Source organism: Apus apus, chromosome 24, assembly GCF_020740795.1.
Source record: "Apus apus isolate bApuApu2 chromosome 24, bApuApu2.pri.cur, whole genome shotgun sequence".
Classification (NCBI taxonomy): Eukaryota; Metazoa; Chordata; class Aves; order Apodiformes; family Apodidae; genus Apus; species Apus apus.
In genome coordinates, this window is record NC_067305.1 from 1,516,171 (window position 1) to 1,539,284 (window position 23,114).

Here is a 23,114-nt window from a genome sequence, read left to right on the forward strand (position 1 = left end):
GTCTGTTTTGAAGGATAAAGTCTCAAAGCAGGGAGGGTGCTGCTGTGTGGCTGCAGAGCCAGTGACCCAGCAGCTCTGCAGCAGGTACAGCAGAGCCAGTGGATTGAAAGTCTGCAAAACCCACAGAGAGCCCTGAGCTGTGCACAGCTCCTGCCACTGCCACAGACACTAACTGGACCAAACAGAATTGACCAGGACATCTTGCTGCCCCTTCCCTCTGTTCCTTGGAATATCACAGCCAGCTTGGACAAGTTTTCAGCAAGAAATCTGCAAAATACATGCTGTTGTTGTTTTTTTTTAAACCTTCACTCAGACTCACATTCAACATTTTCTCACGTTACAGCACAGAGCAGCAGGACAGTCTCTGAGGGCTACACAGGAGCAAAATCACCTTGACTAGCAGCTGAGAAACCAGCCCTGATGAAAAGCTTTCATGCAGCAGTTTGCCTGGAACACAGGCTGAGCTCCCAGCTCCCACAGAAACTGAAATGAGTTTTCCTGATGAAAACCCAGCTCAGGTTTGGAAGGTTCCTTTCAGAGAGCCCCCTTTCACCTGGGAAGCAGAGCAAGAGTGTGCACTTAGCCAGAGATTCTAACTTCCAAAATAGTTTTTCATGTAAGATTATCACTAGAAAACAATTCCACACCAAAGGCTCCACACACAGGGTTGGACATGCCTGCATTCCCAGAGTCCAGCCATGTCACCCACGACTGTTTTCCCTTCCTGATGTGCTCAGTTTACAAGAAAACTCCTCCCTTCTCTTGCTCAACAGCCAGCTCAGCAAGTTCAATCTCAGATGTGAATCAAGCTCACTTTTCCTGGGCAGAACCACCTACAAAAGCTCTGCAGGCCAAATCCAGACTGCACCAACATCCATGCAGATTCCTTATTGTCACTGATTGCACAAAATTTCCCCCAACTAGAATTCAGTAAAACTATCACTGGCAACACAAACAGGGAGAGAGTGACATTCCCTTTGACTGCTACTTGTGCAAAACAAAGCAGAGAAGAAAAACTGAGCCATCTTCATGGAACAGCTCCAACACTGCTTTGCCCAAGATAAAAATCAAAGTTTTAAATAACAAGGAGGCTCTTTTTACAAAGTCACCTTTGGAGTGTTTCTATCTACCAACCTCCAGCAAACCAGTCCATCCCCCACCTCCTCCAACCACTGCCCTCTGGAATTAGGCAGGCTGCTGTTTCCAGAGAAAACAAGAAAAACCTGACTGAGCATGACACAGCACAAGAAATGCAGCTTTGGTGAAGTCTGGGTGGTTAAGTATCCAAAATGACACTGTCCATAGGAAAGGATGCAAAGCCTGAGCTGCAGTGGGCAGGTCCCACCCCTCCCTGAACCCGCATAAGGACCATTAGAATATCCTTATCTGTTACCTCCCAAGAGGAACAAACTAGATCAGGGTAACTGCCCATCCACAGAGCTTGGTACTATTGTTTTAGTGGGATATACTAAAATCCTTTACCAGTGCAGACTGTGTGCAGGACAAACCTAAAGCTGTTTCCTCTTGCAGCTCTGAATTACACACAGTTACAACAGCTCAGGGCCATGGGAAGGTGTCAAGGCCACTGACAGAAAGAGTTGCCAGTTTCAAAAGCATCCCCTCACTAGTACTTCTGCAGGTATGTTATGCTGTATATTAATACAAGATTAGTTTTAGACATGAGGAGGAAATTCTTTGCTGTGAGGGTGGTGAGAGCCTGGCCCAGGTTGCCCAGGGAAGCTGTGGCTGCCCCATCCCTGGCAGTGTTGAAGGGCAGGTTGGATGGGGCTTGGAGCAGCCTGGGCTGGTGGGAGGTGTCCCTGCCCATGCAGGGGGGTTGGATCTAGATGATCTTTAAGGTCCCTTCCAACCCAAACCATCCTATGAGGTTTTGCCCCAATTCCACTCAATCACTTGTCTTAAATATGTTCTTTACTCATCATCTGCTTAACAAGATCCACCTGCAGTGACAACTGCCTTCTCCATCCTGGGGACCTAACCCATGAGGGCAGAGCACTGTGTGCCCAGCAGTCACCTCCATGGCTGTGATAAGACAAACTAATCCAGTTATTGCAGCAACATGAGAAGGGTAATTTAAAAGGAATATTTACTTACCTGTCTGGATAAGCAGGTAAAGTTATTTAAGCTTCTTTGGATGTGACCTGAAGTCCTGGGCCCCTTTTGGTACTTGGATCCATCAACTTCTCCATAGGAATGCTAACATTAATTCAATGTTTTCAAGGACTGAAGGAAGCAAGAGCAAGGAAAGGAGAGTGGTAGAAACAAGAGTTGGCTTACAAGTTGGCTGCAATTCAAACTTGATATTCAAGGCATCAAAATATTAGTATCAACATCTCAGTCATCTAAGTTTGGTGCCACGTGTGCTTACAGTGTAATTAGAATATTCAAAGAGAAGCAAAACCATCACCAGATATAAAGCAAGTTTTTAAAAAGAAATAGTCAGAACAAGATCCCCATGGTTAAAAAAACACCCCTAGTATGGGTTGAAAACTGTTGGAGTTGAGATTCCAAGGACCATATCAGCAACTTGCCTGTGAGACAGCACACCCTGACAGCCTCTCACTTGGTGAGGACACAGGAAGACTTTGCAGCAAGGAGGAGTGTCATGCTGTAATCCCCTCTGCTAGGTCCCAACTATCATGGAATGGGTTGGGTTGGAAGGGACCTTAAAGATCATCCAGTCCCACCCCCTGCACGGGCAGGGACACCTCCCACCAGCCCAGGCTGCTCCAAGCCCCATCCAACCTGCCCTTCAACACTGCCAGGGATGGGGCAGCCACAGCTTCCCTGGGCAACCTGGGCCAGTGCTTTCCTGCCCTCATGGTGAAGAATTTCTTCCTGATGTCTCACCTCAATCTCCCCTCGTTCAGTTAAAACCATTACCCCTTGTCCTCTCCCTCCCTGCCCTTGTCCCAAGCCCCTCCCCAGCTTTCCTGGAGCCCCTTCAGGCACTGGAAGCTGCTCTAAGGTCTCCCTGGAGCCTTCTCTTCTCCAGGCTGAACACCCCAGCTCTCCCAGCCTGTCTCCAGAGCAGAGCTGCTCCAGCCCTTGGATCAACTTTGTGGCTCTTCTCTGGACCCTCTCCAACAGCTCCATGTCTCTCCTGTGCTGAGGGCTCCAGAACTGGACCCAGTTCTCCAGATGGGGTTTCACACAGGAGCTCCAAACCTCAAAATGGAGCCCCCAGCAAAAATGCAAGTGCATCTTCACTGAAATAACTGGCAGGGGCATAGCACAAAAAACCTTCTTTACTTTGTAAGAAACATTTAATTCAACACAACGAGTTACAAGAGGACAGATGTACAGAATAATAACCATAACAGACTGTTCAAAAAGGAAAATAATTTTCACTGGCTGCAGTACCAGGTAAAGTTCCCCAAAGCAACACCTGATAGAGCAGCAGCAAAGTACAATTCAGTCTTCTTGCAGGACTCCAAATGAGCAAGATCACATAACTTTGTATTTTCAAATTTTTTCAGAAAAGAGTTAATCTAGAATCAATGACTTTGGCATAGGATCTTTTTCAAGGAGCTGAAACCTATTCAGGTCACTAAGCTGAACTACTCCCAAAGGCTATTCCTTTCCAGGCAATTCCCCTGGTCCCTTGCTGGCACTGCTAAGCACTCTTACATGATAAAGGCTCTGGGAGCTACTTTCTTCCCCAAGTTTTGGGATACCAACAACTTGCACAATTGGTTGGTGGCACAATATTTAATCCACCACTTTATACTGTTCTCTCAGCTGAGATGTCCACAGATGAATTATGCAATGGATACCCTAAGACTAAAGTAACTTTTGCAACTTAGTCAACACGTTCTCCAAGCTATAAACTCTCACTTTCCTCCCCTCTTCCTGTTCTCCCTCCCCAGATAAATCCATTTTTTAGCCACAAGTCACCCCAATATGCTCACAGATGTACTAGAAGAGACTGAGGAATCAATCAAGGTACCCATGGTGAAGCCAAATACTTATAAACACATTAAGGCAGGTTTCACATTGTTTCATTTTTGGACACAAAATGCTGGTCACTTCACTGCACATGCAAATAAGAAAGATTTAATACTTAATAAAAAGCTTTAAATTTGTTTATCAATTATAGAAAAAAAAAATCAACCTTTTTCCTTTCTTGTTTTAAAAGAGGTCAGAACATTACTGCACAGGAAAGCAGATGTGTAGACACACCTATTGGAATGGATCCCCTTCCCTCCACACACACTGAAGGTCAGGGTTCTTGGCACCAGAGGAGAAAGGAGGAAGTTTTCCTCATTTTCAGTCAGAAATGAGTTGTCCTTCCATTCCCAGTTGAGAAGGTCCTTCAGACCAGACTTAAACCAAAGCAAACCATACCACAGAGTGGGGATGTTTCTCTTGACAGCTCTCATTTGGCTACACCCAGACGTACACACAGCTCTGTGCCAAACCCTGCAGGTGCTGGAGCTGACTGAAAAATGGATTGCAAGGCCAGTTCCTCTAGTGTAACTTCCCCTACTAATCAAAACCTCGGGTGGAAGAGGCACTAGCAGTTCATCTCTGAGACTACACACTTCCAAGACCAATGTGGTCTTGTGAGGAAAAGGACACGCAGTGATTGCCACAGGGAATGACCATCCCCACCATCAAATGACCTCCCTACAGTCTGGTTCAAACAGGCAGCAGAGCAGCCAAGGAGTGAAACAGCATCTCTCACTTGTGTTGGAGAGAAAATTGTTTCTATGGGTCATGGCTAAATGTACTTTTGATAGAAAAGCTTAAAAATGTATCACCTATCACTGACCCACAACAACAAAAAAGGACAGGAAATTTGGTTCCTAGTGTTTTCCCTCCCACCCTTTTATATTCCTTGATTCCCTCCCACTTTTGCATTCCCCATTACCCTACCCCTTTAAAAAAAAAGGAGGGGGAGTAGAGTTTAGTCAAGTTCCATCTTCAAAACTACCCAGCAATTAATGAACCATCAGCTTCTCAACGTTTCCTGAAGTGTAGATCAAAATGCTCACAGGTACAGTTGGACTGTTGGTGCAGTTCACTCAGCAGACACTCTTGGCTTTGTAAATAGTTGTGCTGACCCTGCTGATCAGGTTTATACTGGGAATTCTTAGATGGAACTCCCTAGAAGGAAGAGAAAAAAAGACCTTGTAAGTCAAGAAGAGCTTTGTATATCCTTCTAGCAAGTGAACCCTTAAAAGAATAAAGCACCATTGCCATAACATTTCTTTATCTCCTGGTTTCCACCTTCAGCTTGTCCTGCTGCTCTGCTGTTGCCAGACCTTTGCAATAGGAAGGAATGCAAGACACTCACTGTCCAAATAAAGCTACTGCTTGTGATGTGGTAAAACAGGGCAATATACAGAGCCCAGACAGAAGATGGTATCTCCCAAAGGCCAAACAGATTCCATGTTATAATCAACCTTCCACCTTGAAGGGCTGCAAGATAAATCACACTTCCTTCTACCTGAACCACAGCTGCCACCTCCCCCAAAGGAGCTGCTTTTCTGCTCTTCATCCTAAAAATCCTCTTTTTTTTTTTCCTCCCCTCCTCCACATTCTTGGTTCTTCCTCCCAGGCACTGCAGGCTCCATAATGAAGCACCCAGGGTATTGGCTACCCTGCTTCAGGGACACAACACTAATTGCTTTTCTTAGGCTAAAACTTCAAATGATCAAAAATTAAAATCAGTGGGTTCTGTTTTCATCTTGCTGCACGAGCTGCACTGAGGATACATCCAGTGCTCCTGGTGGGGGAGACAGGAAAGGTATACAGCAAGGAAAGACCCTGGGACAGGTTGCCCAGGGAAGCTGTGGCTGCCCCATCCCTGGCAGTGTTGAAGGGCAGGTTGGATGGGGCTTGGAGCAACCTGGGCTGGTGGGAGGTGTCCCTGCCCATGCAGGGGGTGGGATCTAGATGATCTTTAAGGTCCCTTCCAACCCAAACCATTCCATAATTCTATGATTCAGTGACTCCCACAGTTACTCCTGCTGTGCTACCTTCAACTTCCCAGATATTCCTAGATTTTTACTAGATTTGTTCTTCTGTTACTTTCAGTTTATAAATTCCTGCCTCATATAAAGTTTTTTTAGCAGCTTTCCTCTATTGATGGTCAGGTTGCTTTTTTCTAGCTTTCCACAAGTATTATTTTATAAAGGCCACACAAGTTGTCTCTGATATACCCTGCAACAAATGCTCACTAAAAATGCAAAAAATGAGAGAAAAAAGCAGGCAGAGGGAGAAACCAAGTCCATGAGAAGGCAGCTGCCCTCTCTGCCCAGTGTCCCCTTGCCTACTATAAGAAGTAATAAATAGAGGGATAAAATGAGCATCATAAGACAATTTTTTAAGACCTGATCCACTCTTAAGACAGAAGCCTTCAAGCATTTAGACAGAGGTTTGGGATACACATTGAGCCCACCTGACACAGACAGAAGGTGCAGGACATGCCAGGACAACACCAGCCCCCACCAGACATCACAAACCACCAAAATATTTCATCTTTTTTTTTTCCTGTAAACATGGCTACACGTGCACTTTTTAAAGTGCACTTTAAAAAAGCCAAAGTGTGTCAAGATCTTTCCAGGTTTCTGCAACCTTTGCTGCCTTCAGTGAAGAGCAGTTTAAGGTGAGAAAGGACGTGCCACGTTACCTGGACTATACGTTCTCCATCTCCTGCTCATGGTCCTGCTCCTCCTCCTCCTCTTCCTCTTCTCCTTCTTCCTCACCTCCTTCCTTCTCTGAAGGAGCTTCCCCATCTCTTGCTATCTCCTCTACATGGGCAAGCATGTCAGCCATCAGGGCCTCCTCCAGCCTCTTCCGCACCTGCTGCACCAGCTCCTCTTGCTTCCTGCCCCAAACCAACCAACATCCACATCAACCCTCAGAGCTGCCTCTTCCAGGGCAGAGGAATCCTTAAATCCCTCACACACCAGGCTGGGCAGACCAACAAGGCTTTGAAAGAGCCCTCTAAGAACCACAATGTAAAAGAATTGCCTGGCACTATATTAAAAGTGAAGCTAAAAGAAACACTTGAAACAGCTGCCCAGTATTTTATATTATTTCTATTTTTTCTAATATTTAAGAAGTTTTCCCATATTTTCTATTATTATAGTTTCTAATCTTTCTACTATTTCTGTTTTCTCAGGTGCTTAGTTGACTGCACCATTTGTAATTCTGGCTGAAATCTGTCTAATTTAGCACCTGAGTAGAGACTTTTTTTTAAATTCCTAGTACTAATATTAATTTAAACAAGAAAAAGCCAGAGTCTACCCTCCTCAGATTCCCAAACATGAGCCAATCAAACTTCTCACAATTTCAATCTTTCTGCTCATCCTCCTTTTGAGCCTCAACTTCAATTTTACAGCTCCTTTTCTGTCCAGTCACAGCACAGTCTGTGGCTCATGGGGCTATTTCATTTCAGCCACAGGAAATAATAATGTGATGAACAGACCATTTTTTTTCCCTGGTCATTCGTGTATAAATCAAGCACAAAAAGTCATCCTGTAATTAAAAAAGATTTACCAGTCACAGTCAAAATAATTATTGCCTTTAAACATTGGTAATGCAAGGTTGTGTGCTCTCAGGTATATTTGGTATATTCAGTTCTCTACCAAGTGCTTAAAGCTGAATTTGACCCATGTTGATTAAGCAACATAATTAATTACTGAAAGCAAGCTATATCTAAATAAATTGCATCCTTGTTTGCTGCCACCACAACAGTTAGTGCTTTTATTTGCTCCTTTGCAGACACAGATTAAGGTGAAGAGAATCAACTTGCACTGTGCAGGATTCCTCCAATACTTTCTTTAATTACAGGTGCTCTAATCAAGGTTATTCAAATCCAGACACCTTTTCCAATAAAAGGAGACACACTCTGACATGAAAAACAAACACAAACCTGAAACCTCAGAGTAACTGAGGTCTAAATAAAAAATAAAGGGCTTAAAGTACAAGTTTGTATCAGAGCAGCTGGTGTAAATTTTTTTCTACTCTACTGATAATGAGACATTCAAATTAACTCAATGAGCCACAGACACCAGACGTTTAATCTTGCCATTAAAAAAGAAAAAGAGGGGGTTCAAGTTTTACCAGGAGAAACTTTGCTCCAAGATAGCAAATGATATTTCTAGTTAATACCTAATATCTTCATCTGTCACCATAAAAGCTTTGCAAAGAGGCTGGGAGGTGTTCAACCACACTCCAGGGTTCTTCTCCACAGCTGCAGAGAGTTGCCCTGTGATGGGCATGGTGCTGGTGTGCAGAGCACTGGCAATAGCAGAGAGAAGGGTTTCATCAGTGCAGCCAGGTCCAACCCCTGCAGAGTGGGAAGAAAAAGCAGGATCAGCACTGCACAAGAGGAAGAGCAGCACATGGGGCCAACAGGCAGTGACACGGGGTCATCTGGTCACTGGGGGAGTAGGTGGGAGTTGTTGGGGGAGAGGGCTAGAGGGGGCTGGGGGAGAAGGGATGGGAAGTTTTGGGCCCCTCAGCACAAGAAGGACATGGAAGGGCTGGAGTGTGTCCAGGGAAGGGCAGTGGAGCTGGGGAAGGGGCTGGAGCACAAGTGTGAGCAGGAGCAGCTGAGGGAGCTGGGGGTTCAGCCTGGAGACAAGGAGGTGAGGGGAGACCTGCTGGCTCTGCAGCTGCCTGAGAGGAGGCTGGAGCCAGGGGGGTCGGGCTCTGCTCCCCAGGAACAAGTGATGGGACAAGAGGAAAGGGCCTCAGGTTGTGCCAGGGGAGGTTTAGATTGGATCTTGGGAACAGTTTCTTCCCCAAAAGGGTTGTCAGGCCCTGGCCCAGGCTGCCCAGGGCAGGGGGGGAGTCCCCATCACTGGAAGGAGTTCAAAGCCCTGTAGATGTGGTGCTGAGGGACATGGGGCAGTGGGGGCCTTGACAGGGCTGGGTGAGCAGTTGGACTCAATAATCTGAAAGGTCCTTTCCAACCAAAACAATTCCATGATGCTACAGAAATCTCAGCCCTGGGCACTTCTAACAGCACCTCTGCATCTTTCTCCAAGGTTATTCAAGCCCAAAGCAGCTCCATGTTCTGTTACACAAACAACAAAAAAAAGTCAAATTGGGAATGGACACTGTTTCCAGTCTGCTTCTGGAAAATTAACTGGAATTAAAAAAAAGGAAAAAAGGAAAAGAGTCCAGAAGCTTTTGCTTCAGTATCCTCTGAGGACAAGGGGCACTGATCCTCTCAGCAAGAGAACTCAAGAGTTCCTGCTCCACAGCACTGAAGACCAGGGAGGTCACACACAATTCCTTCAGCTCACCACAGATTGGTATCAAAAAGCCACCCCAGGAGTGAAGGGCAGACTCTGATTACCTTGTAAACCTTTTGGAAGGTCCATTGTTTTCACCAGCTCCTCTGCAATGTCAAAAGCATTCAGTCCACTTAATTTCTTCTCCCAGAAGAGCTGGCATCAAAGAAACGTGTTTATTGGCACAGAGCAGAAATGGAATTGACAGCTACACAAAGCACCTGCTTTACCACCAAAGGACACAACTGCAGACAATGGGATATTGGATTTACTATGGGAGGGGTCTGCCAACATCTGACAGCAGGGAACAAGCCCCATGGACCATCCGTAGTGAGAGGACAAGTGGGGATGGATTAAAACTGGAAGAGGGAGATTGAGGTGAGACATGAGGAGGAAATTCTGGGGTGTGAGGGTGGTGAGAGCCTGGCCCAGGTTGCCCAGGGAAGCTGTGGCTGCCCCATCCCTGGCAGTGTTGAAGGGCAGGTTGGATGGGGCTTGGAGCAGCCTGGGCTGGTGGGAGGTGTCCCTGCCCATGCAGGGGGTTGGATCTAGATGATCTTGAAGGTCCCTTCCAACCCAAACCATTCTGTGATCTATGCCCTGATCACTGATACCAATGACAGTGCCTGAGCTGACTCATGAAGCTGAACAGCCAGTTTCCAAAAGATGAAGATGGACTCAGTGCAAGGAAGGGTTCACAGAACCCCTGGTGTGACCTCTATGGAGGCAACAGCCTGTCAGCTGCAGGTAATATTCCTGGAATGAGGATGTCTTCCAGAGGCTGCTTTGAACTGGTACATCTTATTTTACCAGTGTCCAACTTCAAAGCCACCCTCATCCTGAAGGACACTTTCTGCATCCTCTCACTAGATGAAACTCAGCTGAAAGATTTCCTTTAATGTTGGTGTCATTCCCTTCTCACAGTACGATGAGAAAAACGCTGTGATTTTCTATTAATAATGACATTCCAAGTGAATTTACAACCTTATTAATCCAGGTCGGGGTAAGTACTAAATGACACATGCATCAGAAAAAAGGCCCATGCAGGGGGAACCATCACAAACACCCCACTGGATGTGGTCTGCACAGGAACAGGCATTTCCTGGAACACAGAATTCTTGTACAACTGGAACATGTGACAGTGACTCTAATTACAATGCAAATGTCCCCTAAAGTGGTTACAACATCTAAATCTGCAGCTAATTTCAGCATTAAGGAAATGAAGACTTAAGTGCAACGGAATTGTCATCTAAATAAATGTTGGAGACCAGTTATCAAAGGCAGCACATTAACTGGATATTGGAAATGATTTGGTTCCAGTTTTAACAGCTGGAATCACTGTAAATTCTTGTTCCTGAAATATCAGACACCTTAAATTACCATGGACTATATGGGCAGCATCAGAAAATTAAAGGGATTTATTTTGGGATACAATTCCCAGCAGCAAACCCAGGAGTCTCTCAGCTCTGGAGAAGCAGCTTCTCAGCTTCAAGCCTCACCTGCCGGGGCTGGTCCACAGCTTTCTGAGGATCACTCTTCACCTTGTTGCTGGGATGATTGGTGATCTTTGTGACAGGCTGTTTGAATATGGAGGCTGTCTGTCTGACAGGCAGTGCTGTGTTCAAATCAGGCTTCCCCTAAATATTTCAAACAAAAGGAGAGAGGGGAGGGGAGGAAAAACCCACCAAAAATATTCAGAACTTGTTAAAATGCTCCTAAACCCACCGAGATGTACAGCAGGGAAGAGTTCATGGACTCCAAAACTTCTCTGATCTCAAGCTAAGTTAAGTTTGTTAAAAATGTGTAACTACATTTAAACCTTACCTTAGACCAAGCAAGATTAAATTCAGTTGTCTACTCTTTCACATTCTACTTGACACACTGGCCCCCTCTCATTCTTCCTCACACACATGGGTTTTAGCCCAATGTTGACAAAAGTTATCACAGAGTATCAGGGGTTGGAAGGGACCTCTGGAGATCATTCAGTCCAACCCCCCTGCCAGAGCAGGACCAAATCCAGGGCAGGTCACTCAGAAAGGCATCCAGACAGGTCTGGAAAGTCTCCAGAGAAGGAGACTCCACAGCCTCTCTGGGCAGCCTGTCCCAGGGCTCTGTCACCCTCACAGCAAAGAAGTTCTTCCTCATCTTGAGCTGGAACTTCCTGGGCTCCAGTTTGTGTCCATTGCCCCTCGACAGGAGGGCAGAATACTGAGTTTTAGGAGTCAGAACACTGAGCTTTGAGGAGTGACTAGGTCACTAAACAGAAGATTCCAATACAATGTTTGTAATTACTAGAAAAATTATGATGTGGGATTTAGAGACTGGTTTGTGAAGCCAAAATCCATTCCAAAACATTCTGTTGAAATCCAGTTGTGGACACCAAGAAACAAACCAACACAGCTGGAACACTGACCACCTTTTTTACCTCCAATTCCTAATAAAACCCTGTTTTTAAATGGAGCTCATAACAAGCAAGTCTTCAACTACAGGACTGCATTTTATGTGAGTGGAAACATAGGAAAACTGTTCCTCATTCCCAAAATCCAACATCCAAGTCTTGCCATGGCTGCAGGACACACTTTGTTCTGGAGGATGCAGACACCACATCTGCTTAACATATTCATTCATGAGATGTAGAAAAGATGTATCCAGGACAAATATGATTCTGAATCATCTGTGTGTTAATCCATTGATGAGCCAATGATAACTGCATTGATTGAAAGCTTTGGGCAGAATTTTTAGCCCGTGACACGTGGTTTCTGCTGCTCTCTGCAGCAAGGCAAGTTTCTCTTCAAGTATCACCACAGCACCCACCATTCTGTGTCCCAGCCACTCTGGTGATGATGCCTCTTGACTGGCTGACATGTTTAGAAAATAACATTATGCTGTTTTCCACTTTTAATGTTTAGGTGCACAGACATCAAATGCTGTGTTTCAAAGATGTTTTTAGCATCTGATGAAGATGCTTAATAACAACCTGAGCCAATGTCACCTCACTAAACCATAACAGTCAAAACTACTAGGTGCCAAACCCAAACTGTTTTATTTTGTTCTAGCCTTGCTATCCTCTTGTCTCCAGCTTTTTGCCCCAAATGCATCCCCTCCTTAGACCAATTCCAAAGCTGATATCAGTGTGGCCTACAGACAGCCCAGGGAGGCTGTGCTACCTCCTCACCTCTGCTGCCCCTCAAGACCAAATGCCAGAGCAGGGCAGAGCTGCTGCACAGCCACAGGAGTCAGCTGGAAACCTGAGGATCTGGAGAAGATCATGCTGGAAAAGGCAACCTCGCACTGCAAGGAGGGGAGGAGCAGAAGATGCCCACAGATGCAGCACTGCTGCAATATCAGGGCTGACCTCCTGGAGAGCAGCTCCATGGAGAAGGACCTCGGAGTCCTGGTGGACAATAAGTTATCTATGGGACAGCAATGTGCCCTTGTGGCCAAGAAGGCCAATGACATCCTGGGGAGCATCAAGAAGTGTGTCCAGCAGGTCAAGGGAGGTTCTCCCCCTCCTCTGCTCTGCCCTAGTGAGACCACATCTGGAGTGCTGTGTCCAGTTCTGGGCTCCCCAGTTCAAGAGGGACAGGGATAAATGGAGAGTCCAACAGAGCCTATAAGGATGATGATGGGACTGGAACATCTGCCTAACAAAGGAAGGCTGAGTGACCAAGAGCTGTGTATTCAGCAGACTGAGAGGGGGTCTTATTAATGTTTACAAATATCTGATGCGTGGATGTCAAGAAGGATGGGCCAGACTCTTTTCAGTGGTGCCCTGGGATAGGAACAGGGGCAGTGGATTCAAACTGGAGCCCAGGAAGTTCCAACTCAACATGAGGAAGAACTTCTTTCCTGTAAGGGTGACAGAGCCCTGGGACAGGCTGCCCAGAAAGTTTCCTTCTCTGGAGACTTTCAAGACTCATCTGGACACATTTGTGTGTGAGCTGCCCCAGGTGATCCTGCTCAAGCAGGGGGCTTGAACTCAATGATCTTGAGGTCCCATCCAATCTCCACCATTCTATGATTCTGTTCTTCTGTGGTACTGACACCATGGGAGAATCAGTGAATGGCAGAATCTGCCCAGCACCCCAAAACAGAAACGTTATCTCGTAGTTATTAGACCCTGGCCCAGGTTGCCCAGGGAAGCTGTGGCTGCCCCATCCCTGGCAGTGTTGAAGGGCAGGTTGGATGGGGCTTGGAGCAACCTGGGCTGGTGGGAGGTGTCTCTGCCCATGCAGGGGGCTGGATCTATGTGATCTTTAAGGTCCCTGCCAACCCAAACCACTCTAGGATTCTATGATTCACACAACTTCAGTTTCCCCACATTCATGACAAGAAGGTGCATTTTCATGCTATCACAGACACAGCTGAGGGACAGTCTGGCCAGAGCAGCAGCCAGAGGGGAAAGCTGCCCCAGCCCCTTGCTCTTACTTTGGCTTGGCTGGAGTAGTCGTAGCGCATCCTCTGTCTGTTCTTGTTCATTTTATTCATCAACATCTTTCCTGTGCGGAAGTCAAAGGTGCCCAGGTCCATGGAGCTCCCCAGGTAACGGGCCAGCTGGGGCTTGCTCCGAAACTTCTTACCACTTGGGCTGAAAAAAACAACACAGAAAAGAAAGAAGAATTAAAGCCCTCTGGACTTCAATACCAGCACTCGCTGCAACCCAAGAGGCAAGTTTTATTTCCTTGATGAAAAACCTTGTGCTGGACTTCCAAGAAGGAAGCTCAGATTAAACTCACCATGGATGTTACTGCTTTCATGTCAATGCTTTCTTGGGGATTAATGTGGAAGAGGAATTAAGGGCAGACCATGTTAAAATGTTTACATGTAAAGAGGAAGATTCAGACCAGGTAGAATTGAAAATAGTGCAATTCAACAATAACCAACATGGGAGATGCTGGCACAGATGAACTCCTGTCCTGGTTTGGCTTCATCCTGGCTCAAACCAGGACAACTTATCACTTGGTTGTCTCAAATAAAAAATGCTAGTTTTCCAGCATAATTTCTTCTCCCAGGAGTGTCATTGTTTGAGTAGCACCAAAAACAACTCCTTGGACTCCTTTCCCCCCTCTGAATAGCAAATCCAGTTTTGATGACAAGGCTTTGGTAGCATTGAGAACACTTAACTCCAGGATCACACAGTAACCAGGAGAAAGAACAGAAGTGAACTCTGGCAGGCTACAAAAAATTACAAGACTTAAATGATGCAAAGATGAGGGTCAAAACCCTGCAAAACCTTTCATTAATGGCAAAACAAACGAGAGATTCTTTTTAAACACCTAGTTTCACATGAAAGACTTCAACCCGGCAAGGAGGCACAAATTACTCCAATTCCTTGTTGTTTTCTTTTTAAATTATTTGACTTTTTGCACTGCTACAAAAAGCACTGCCAGGTGAGCTCTTTAAATATTTATGCATTAAGCAAAAATAAGTCAATGTATTATGACTGCAGTGTAGAACTATTCAGACAATAAGCACTAAGGACATTCACATTATCATTTAGCATCACAACACCAGCTCTTAATAACCTTTAATTTATCTCATTTGAGGTTCAAATGCTTCCCTAGGACAGTTGGAGCTCTGTGATTAAGGGCACCTTCTGTTATTCCTGAAGCCAGAAACACAGGCAACTTGTTGCAAGGTTTCTGCTTGAAGGCCAAAAAGAATATGAAATAATAAAGTTGTCCCAGGATGAAAGGACTGTGACCATTTCAGCAGTGTAGACCCTGCCCTCCCACAGTGATGGTGTTCATGCTGGTACTGACCACCTTTCCAGGGTCTTCTCAAAGTAAAAAAAAAAAGGCTCCAAGGAAAAAAGCCTCTTTTCAACATATTATTTACTTCCCTGAAGCCCTTATTAGGGAAAAAGGTGTGAAAAAAATAGCATAGAAATTCTAGTATGGGACAACGACAAACTAATTAGTTGAAGTTAGACTGTGGATGCAAAATAAGAGATTTTAGAAAAGGAATCAAAGTATTAAAAGCTCTCCAAAAGTTAATATTAATTTTAATACTAAAACTGAAATCTGAAAAAGTCTCCCAAAGGACTTATGACCAAAATCTGTGTTCACCCCCCACAGCATCTGCTTAGGAAGCTCCTGGCCCTGGTAGCTCCCAAGCTGCTTATCCTGCCCCACACCTACTCCTCCACACCACTGCTCAGCCTTGAAAGCATTCATTCAGATGCACAGTTAAGCAGATGGGGAAAATAATCCATCTTTAGAGCACAGGGAGAAGAGGAGGAAACACTTTATCACTGGTTATTCCTCAGCTGGACCAGTTCACTACGCAGCTGCGTGAACACTCAGGCCAGATGATGACACAGAGCAGGAAAAGCAGACAGGAACAGAGACTGGGTCCAGACTCAAATTTGAAACTCATTAAAAAAAAATATTAATGGAGCTATATGCCTCAATCCAGAAGGAATAACCAATCCCAGCAGCTTTTAGGCCAGAGCCATCACTGCTGTCAGTGAAGCCAAAAGAAACTCCTGCTCCACAAAGAACATAAAACTGCTTCCTCTGCCAAGATCTACAGCTACAATTTATGGTTCAGTACCTGGATAATTTTTAAGATAATATATGACAGTGAATTGTGCACTTAGAAGCACAGAATAACTTCCAGAACAAGAGCCAGATACGCTCAGAGACAGTATTTTAAATGAACATAGCTCTTCAGCTTTTTTGTTTGATGTGTTCTAGGAATTGTGCAATGGATCTGAAAAACTGCAAGTCCACATATATCTAAAAAAACCCACCTGAGATGACTCAGAGTCCTGTCTCTTCCTGGGGATGCTTGGCCCAAAGGAAAAGCACTGAAATGTTCAGAAGAAAAACTTTTATTGTGATTATATCTTTAAAAAAGGCAATACCATAAACCAAGCCTCTCTGGAGCAACAGCAGAGCGGGGAACAAAGCTGCAACTCAAAGTGACAGTGAAGTTGCTCATGGGACACAAAGGGAAAGGAAGTGGCTGGTGTGCTCTGGAGCTGCTGGGTGTGACACAGCCCTGAGGGCACCTCAAGACACCCCCGAGGGTCAAAGCAGGAAGGGAAGGGGGGAGGGGGGGAAAGCAGCCAAAGAACCACCCCCAGTGTGAGCAGCAGGACTGCCTGCTGCCCAGCACAAGGCACAGGAACAGCAAAGCAGCATTTCTGAATTCTGAATGTTGTTCAAGTGACTCTCTGCTCTTTACACAACACGAGAGGTGTCTCCTTCCTCTCCAGGGCACGGAGTTTTGCTCTGCACTCCTGTTTTTGACACACAAAGACTTCGAAGAAACCCAGAAGAGAGACATCTTGGAACAAAGCTGCAAAAACCCAGCTCTTGTAAATCACCCTGCGGAGCCCGGTGCCGTGAGCGCTGGGTCCTGAATTCGGGCCTTTCACAGCGGCCGTGGTCGGACAGACAAGGCGACTGCGAAGTTGCAAACGATTCTCCACGCTCGGCCATCAAAAGCCGCTCCCGGCTGCGCCCGCCTCGGCACCAACAAAACCAGCCCCGAGAGGCGGGAGCACCAGACGCAACCACCAAGTGTGTTATTCACACTTTGGGGGCGCGGATCAGGCTCCGGAGGGGCCAGGTGCTGCTGCTCTCCATGTGCAGCTCAGCCTTTGTTTCCTGCAAACCCCGGCCCTCTCCCCTCCTCCCTCATTACACAATCTCCTCCCCCCCGCTCTCCCCATGGAGCCCGCACAGGATCCGCACAACTTGGAAAGGCAGGGACAAAAGACCCCCCCCAAAAAAAAAATCCCCCGAGCAAACCCAGACATCGCCTGCCTTGTAAAGGAACGGAGACTGGAAGGATCGAGGTAAAAGGAGCCGAGGGCTGGAGCAGCTCTGCTCTGGAGACAGGCTGGGAGAGTTGGGGTGTTGAGCCTGGAGAAGAGAAGGCTCCAGGGAGACCTGAGAGCACCTTCCAGTGCCTGAAGGGGCTCCAGGAAAGCTGGGGAGGGACTTGGGACAAGGGCAGGGAGGGAGAGGACAAGGGGGGATGGATGAAAACTGGCAGAGGGAGATTGAGGTGAGACATGAGGAGGGAATTCTGGAGTGTGAGGGTGGTGAGAGCCTGGCCCAGGTTGCCCAGGGAAGCTGTGGCTGCCCCATCCCTGGCAGTGTTGAAGGGCAGGTTGGATGGGGCTTGGAGCAGCCTGGGCTGGTGGGAGGTGTCCCTGCCCGTGCAGGGGTGGGACTGGATGATCTTTAAGGTCCCTTCCCACCCAAACCATTCTATGAAAATGGGTGATCAACAGCACATTCTCATGTCCTGTTTCCAGGGGAGGAGTGACAGGTATAACACAATGTTTTTCCTTCTCCATTTCAATTGTGCTCCCCCATGTGCTGAGCTGGGGGGGTCACTGCTCCCCTCAGCCTCTCTCTGCTCTCCCCTCCCCACAGCTCCGCTCCAGGGGCCCTTTGGGTGCCATCCACCCCTCACCCTGCTTCCTGGGGAGAGCTGCACACCATGGGACCCTCACCCACTGTCAGTCCCTCTCTCTCCCAACATCTCCGCGTCATCCCTGGCTGCAGCCCCTGCACCAACGTGGCTGTCTGTCCTGGGAGAACCCAGCTGTCTAAGAGTAGGACCAACGAAGCGCTGGGTTCCCCCAGGACAGACTGACAGGGACATACCCCCAGCTTTCACCAGCATGTAAAAAGCAGCAGGGTGAACAAGCAGGAACCAGGTGACTCCTCCAGCTGCCAAAACCCAGCCTGCATCCTCACCCATCCACACAGCAGCATCTCCTCATCCCTCCCTAAACAGGTGCCCTCTGGATGGAGCAGCCCTGGGGAACCAAGGTGTCCCCTGCTACCATGGCTGTCCCCAGCAATATTTACATGCCCCACTTTGCTGCCAGCAAGAGTGTGTAAGGGATGCTCCCCACCTTGCAGGGCCACAGGGTTCTTTGTTCACTAACTTGGGCTCTGACTGCAAAAAATACCAACCAAAACACCCCTACCCCCCAAAAAAAACCAAACCAAACCAGCTTTGCTAGGTACAATATCTCTCAAATTTCCAGCAGCACCCACCACTAAAAGAAGAAACCAAGTGGCAGTCCCAGAACACAAGAACAAGCCCAAATATAAGCAGGCACTTCTGTAAGGATCATCTCCAGCATCAGGAGAGCTTCCCTGGAGGAGCCACAGGCAAAAAAAGAGCGACCAAGAAAGAGCAAAGGGTGGTCCCAGGAAAAGCATTCTCCTGCACAATTTTTTGGGGAAAAAACTGAAAAGACAAGACCAAAATGCATTTGGGCTGGAGCACATTAAAAACATTTTCTTCAACTTTTTACATCTGTACTGCTTTGGTAAGAAATTCACAATCAAAAAAAAAAGCTTCACCCGAGAGATCTCTTAAGTTTTCCAGAACAATGATGTCAACAGCTTGTTGAAGCAGAGAAGACCCCAAACTTCTCAAACACTTGGTCATCAAACCTTCAGCTGAAAAATACTATGAAGAAAAGCCAGACAAAGCAGCACTCAGTTCTCTCTCCTCTAGGTGAGGGCACTGAGTCTGAAGGGAGCCTTTGTAGCCAAAACTGTCTCCAAGACAACCCACCACTTTCACAAAACCCCCGATGCTTTTTGCCTTCCCAAAACCCTGCATCCCTGCACCTTTCCTGCTCACTCTGGATGTGGCCCACAAGCCCCACCACATCCACCAGACACCTTCTTGGGTTTCCCAATTCTTAAAGCTGATGAGAACACACTGCAGCTAAAAAAACCTCTGGACATTCAACAGCTGGTAAGTGCAAGGTTATAGGATCATTTCTAAACATCTGCCCAGGGACTTGGACCTCGAGGAGGGTTTAATTTCCAGCCAGTGGCTGCTGGCACAGATTTGCACCTCTCAGACTGAACACACTCAGCACAACCCACTTCTACCATCACCCAAAGCAGAACTCACGTTCCACAGAAACCATGAGCTGCTGGTGCTCAGGGTGACAAAAGGAAACGTCCAAATAAGCAGCACAGCCCTGAACAACTGTGTGGAAAAGCAGTAAGTGCTTCCCCACCACCAACCACCTTGCCTCAGTGTTAACTCTCAAGGCTGCTTATTGCCCAGGAAAAGTTCTGGTTTCCAAACCATTTTTCACAAGCAGTGACTGCATCTTGTATATTCAGTGCAGCTGGGCAAAAAAAAAAAAAAAATCACCCAGGTAAGCAACAGGCAGAAATAGTCCAGGTACAAACTGCCACACACATATTTTCCACTCTGAGGTAATGCAAAATGCAACAGTAACCAAAAATTAGTGCAGCAGGGCCCTATTATACCTTTGATCTCTGTCCAAACTGATATAAAGGGAAAACCCATTGTAACTTGGGAATAAAAATAAGCTACTTATCCTCTCTCTCCCTCTTTTTTAGGTTCAGCTCTGAGACCACAACTTTGTTAGTAAAGTAAGTTCTTGGAAACATGAGGATCTTTTAAGCTTTCAGCTGCACCTCCTCCAGCTGCTGCCAGGGGGTCTTTTCTTCTCCCCGCAGGCTCCAGCTGCAGCGGTGGAGCTGGCACTTCCAGCTTCACACTTGAGGGTGATATTTGCTGCTTCACTCCCCACCCAACACAACACGCTCTCCTCCCACCCATAACCTGATTTTAAAGAAACAAAACCGAACTCGCGGCAGGAGTTGGTGGCATGAATTCTACCGGCTAGAAAGGTGGGATAAAGACACCTGGATAACTTCTGCAGGGCTCTTCCAGCTCCCAACAGAGCAAAGCTTCACGCATCAGCTCAGGGGTGCACGGAGGCTGCCCCTGATGGGTGCAGGAAGGATCCATATGGCCCAGGAAGGATCCATATGGCCCACCTGCAGCCACATGAGACAAGCACTGATATTAATAGAAATCCTTCAGGCAGAGCAAGCAGCTCCCCAGCCACATGCTTCCCCCAGCAGCAACACTGGCAGGATCGAGCATCCTGAGCCCTGCCCCGGGCTCTCACCCACCGCAACAGGCAACACCCCAGGCGGGCAAATGCCTCCTTCTTCACCCTACCCCAAATTCCCTAACATAGGCAAAAAGCAGCAGACGGAGCCCCAGGAGCAGGCAGCCCCTCCAGCTCATACCCCGGCTACTTCGCGAACACCTGACCGGCTTCAGGCTAAAAAACAAACCCACCGAACAAGGCACAACAGCCGCACCTGCCGCCCCGAGCGGGGCGGGGGGCTCGGGAAGGCCGCCGCCCCCGGCCCGGGGCCCGTCACGCCGCCGCCAGCCGGGCAGGGGGTCGGCGGGGACCCCCGCGAGCGCGGGGGCCGGTGTCACGCGCTGCGCGGGGCCCCCGCACCCCCCGGCGCTCCCACCTGTGGCGGCCCCGGCCCGGCCCGGCCTCCCCCCGCCCGGCCTCCCCCCGCCGCCCCGGCCCGGCCTCCCCCCGCATCCCGCCGCGTGGCCCCGCGCCCCGAGCCACCCCCGGGCCCCAGCGCCGGCCCCGGCCCCCCGGGCCCCCCGACCCCCCGACCCCCGGGCGCTCCCACCTCTTCCGCTCCATCTTGTCCCGCTTCCCGCCGCCTCCGCCGGCTCTTCCCGCCCGCCGCGCTCTCCTCCCGCCGGCGGCTGTTCCGCGCTCCCGCCGCCCCCCCCCCCCCAGAGGCGGCGCTGCGGCCCGTCCCGGTCCCGGTCCCGGTCCCGTCCCGCTCCTCCCGCCGCTCCCGCCTCCCCCAGGCCGAGGCGGCCGCTCGGCCCCGCTCCGCCCGCCCCGCCGTCCCGCTCCCGCCCCTTCTCGCTCTCTCTCTCTCTCTCTCTCTCTCTCTCCGCGCCTCCTCCCGCCGCGGCTGGATCCCTCCGCCCGCGCACGCCGCGGGAATATAGTCCCTCCCCACCTCCTCCCCGCCACCGACCCGGACCCCCGGGGGGCTCCCCGCTCATCCCCGAACCTCCCCCCCCCCCGGGCCCGGACTCACCCCAGCGCCGGGCGCCGCGGCCCCCCCCGCTGTCCCGGCAGCGCCGCTTTGGGCATCGTCCCCGCGACCCCCGCCCCTCCTGCCCCGCCCCCCGCGACCCCCGCCCCTCCTGCCCCTCCTGCCCCGCCCCCCGCGACCCCCGCCCCTCCTGCCCCTCCTGCCCCGCCCCCACGACCCCGCCCCCCCGCGACCCCTGCCCTGCCCGCCCCTCCTGCCGACCCCCGCCCTGGCCCCCATGCCTGTCTTCCCCCCTTCCCCCGCCCCCTGCCCCGTCCCCCCCTCTGTCCCCCTTCCCGACCCCCACCCTGCCTCCCCGCCCTCGCTCCCACTCCCCATCCCCCCCTTCCCGACCCCCACCCTGGTCCCCATTCCTGTCCCCCCCTTCCCGAGCCCTGCCCCCTTGCCCTGTCCCCCCCCCCGTTCCTGCCTCCCCCATTCCCGACCCCCACCCTGCCCTGCCCCCCAGCCTGGTCCCCCCGTTCCTGTCCCCCCCTTCCCCACCCGAGCCCTGCCCCCCATTCTTGTCCCCCCCAGCCCCACCCGAGCCCTGCCCCCCATTCCTGCCCCCCCCTTCCCCACCCGAGCCCTGCCCCCCGTTCCTTCCCCCCTCTTCCCCACCCGAGCCCTGCCCCCCATTCTTGTCCCCCCCAGCCCCACCCGAGCCCTGCCCCCCATTCTTGTCCCCCCCTTCCCCACCCGACCCCTGCCCCCCATTCCTGCCCCCCCCTTCCCCACCCGAGCCCTGCCCCCCATTCCTGTCCCCCCCTTCCCCACCCGAGCCCTGCCCCCCGTTCCTGCCCCCCCCTTCCCCACCCGAGCCCTGCCCCCCATTCCTGTCCCCCCCTTCCCCACCCAAGCCCTGCCCCCCATTCCTGTCCCCCCCTTCCCCACCCGAGCCCTGCCCCCCATTCCTGCCCCCCGTTCCTGTCCCCCCCAGCCCCACCCCAGGACGCAGGGCAGGGATGGGCTTCCTGGGCACATCCCCATGGACAGACCCCCTGAGCCCCCCGGCCAGGGCAGGCCCTGCCCGGGTGTGTCCCCCCCAGAGCCCCCGTTGTGCAGCAGAAGGGGGGGCTTCTCCTCAGAGGGGTTTTCTGGGTTCATCTTGTGTGTCCAGCAGCTCCAGGGTAGCACCCACACCCCTTCCCCAGGGACTGCGTCCAAAAACGATCCCTACACACACACACACACACACAAACAACCAAAACCAAGGAGGAAAATCTGCTCTGGAGGAGAAGTGTGAAGACAAAAAAATGAGAAGGTTGGTCTTTTTTTTAAAAAGGAAAAATGTATAAACCACAATGTGTTACCAAATCATCTCCTGCAGTACCCGGGAGTGAGGTGTTGGGCCTCCTGCTGCCAGTTAACACCCCAGACACCCCAGGTTTGCTCAGGGACACCCCAGGTTTGCTCAGGGACACCTCAGGATTGATCAGGGACACCCTGGGTTTGCTCACAGACACCCCAGGTTTGCTCAGGACACCCCAGGTTTGATCAGGGACACCTCAGGATTATCAGGGACACCCTGAATTTGCTCAGGACACCCAAGGATTTCTCATGGACATCTCAGGATTGATCAGGGACACCCCAGGTTTGCTCACAGACACCCCACGACTGCTCAGGACACCCCAGGTTTGCTCACAGACACCCCAGGACTGCTCAGGGACACCCCAGGTTTGCTCAGGGACACCTCAGGATTGATCAGGGACACCCCAGGTTTGCTCAGGACACCCCAGCACTCCAGCTGCTCCTGCCATGACAGCGCCCATGTGCTGAAAGCCCGGCAGGCAGCAGGAGGCAGCAGGTCCTCCACAGCAAGCACAGCACTTCATCTTCAGGACAGCTTCGTGGTGAAAAGCTCTGGAGCCCTCAGCACAGGAAAGAGATGGAGCTGTTGGAGCAAGTCCAGAGGAGGCCACGGAGATGATCCAAGGGC

General features: G+C 49.8%; 1 protein-coding gene across 3 annotated transcripts; it reads right to left on the reverse strand.

Moving 5' to 3' along the window:
- Positions 1-3,251: 3,251 nt before the first annotated feature.
- Positions 3,252-20,828, reverse strand: MBD3 (methyl-CpG binding domain protein 3). 3 transcript variants are annotated; one of them, XM_051640031.1, is made up of 8 exons: positions 20,753-20,818; positions 16,030-16,086; positions 13,704-13,863; positions 10,775-10,912; positions 9,341-9,431; positions 8,146-8,323; positions 6,659-6,856; positions 5,041-5,130 (listed from the first exon to the last, which is right to left on the reverse strand). In XM_051640031.1, the coding sequence occupies exons 1-7, from the start codon at positions 20,764-20,766 to the stop codon at positions 6,664-6,666; spliced, it is 831 nt and encodes a 276-aa protein (XP_051495991.1). In that variant the 5' UTR covers positions 20,767-20,818; the 3' UTR covers positions 5,041-5,130; positions 6,659-6,663. The 3 variants fall into 3 exon arrangements, with proteins under 3 accessions (XP_051495993.1, XP_051495991.1, XP_051495992.1); XM_051640033.1 differs by lacking the exon at positions 6,659-6,856 and having other exon boundaries at positions 3,252-5,130; XM_051640032.1 differs by lacking the exon at positions 16,030-16,086 and having other exon boundaries at positions 20,753-20,828.
- Between the last annotated feature and the right edge of the window lie 2,286 nt (positions 20,829-23,114).

Bases quoted from the DNA above. Each gene is read 5' to 3' on its own strand.
- MBD3 (XM_051640031.1), bottom strand. The intron at 13,864-16,029 runs GTGGGTTTTTTT...TGTTTTTTTCAG, and splicing joins AGGACTCTGAGTCATCTCAG to CCCAAGTGGTAAGAAGTTTC. The intron at 9,432-10,774 runs GTGAGGCTTGAA...CTTTGATGCCAG, and splicing joins CTGTGGACCAGCCCCGGCAG to CTCTTCTGGGAGAAGAAATT.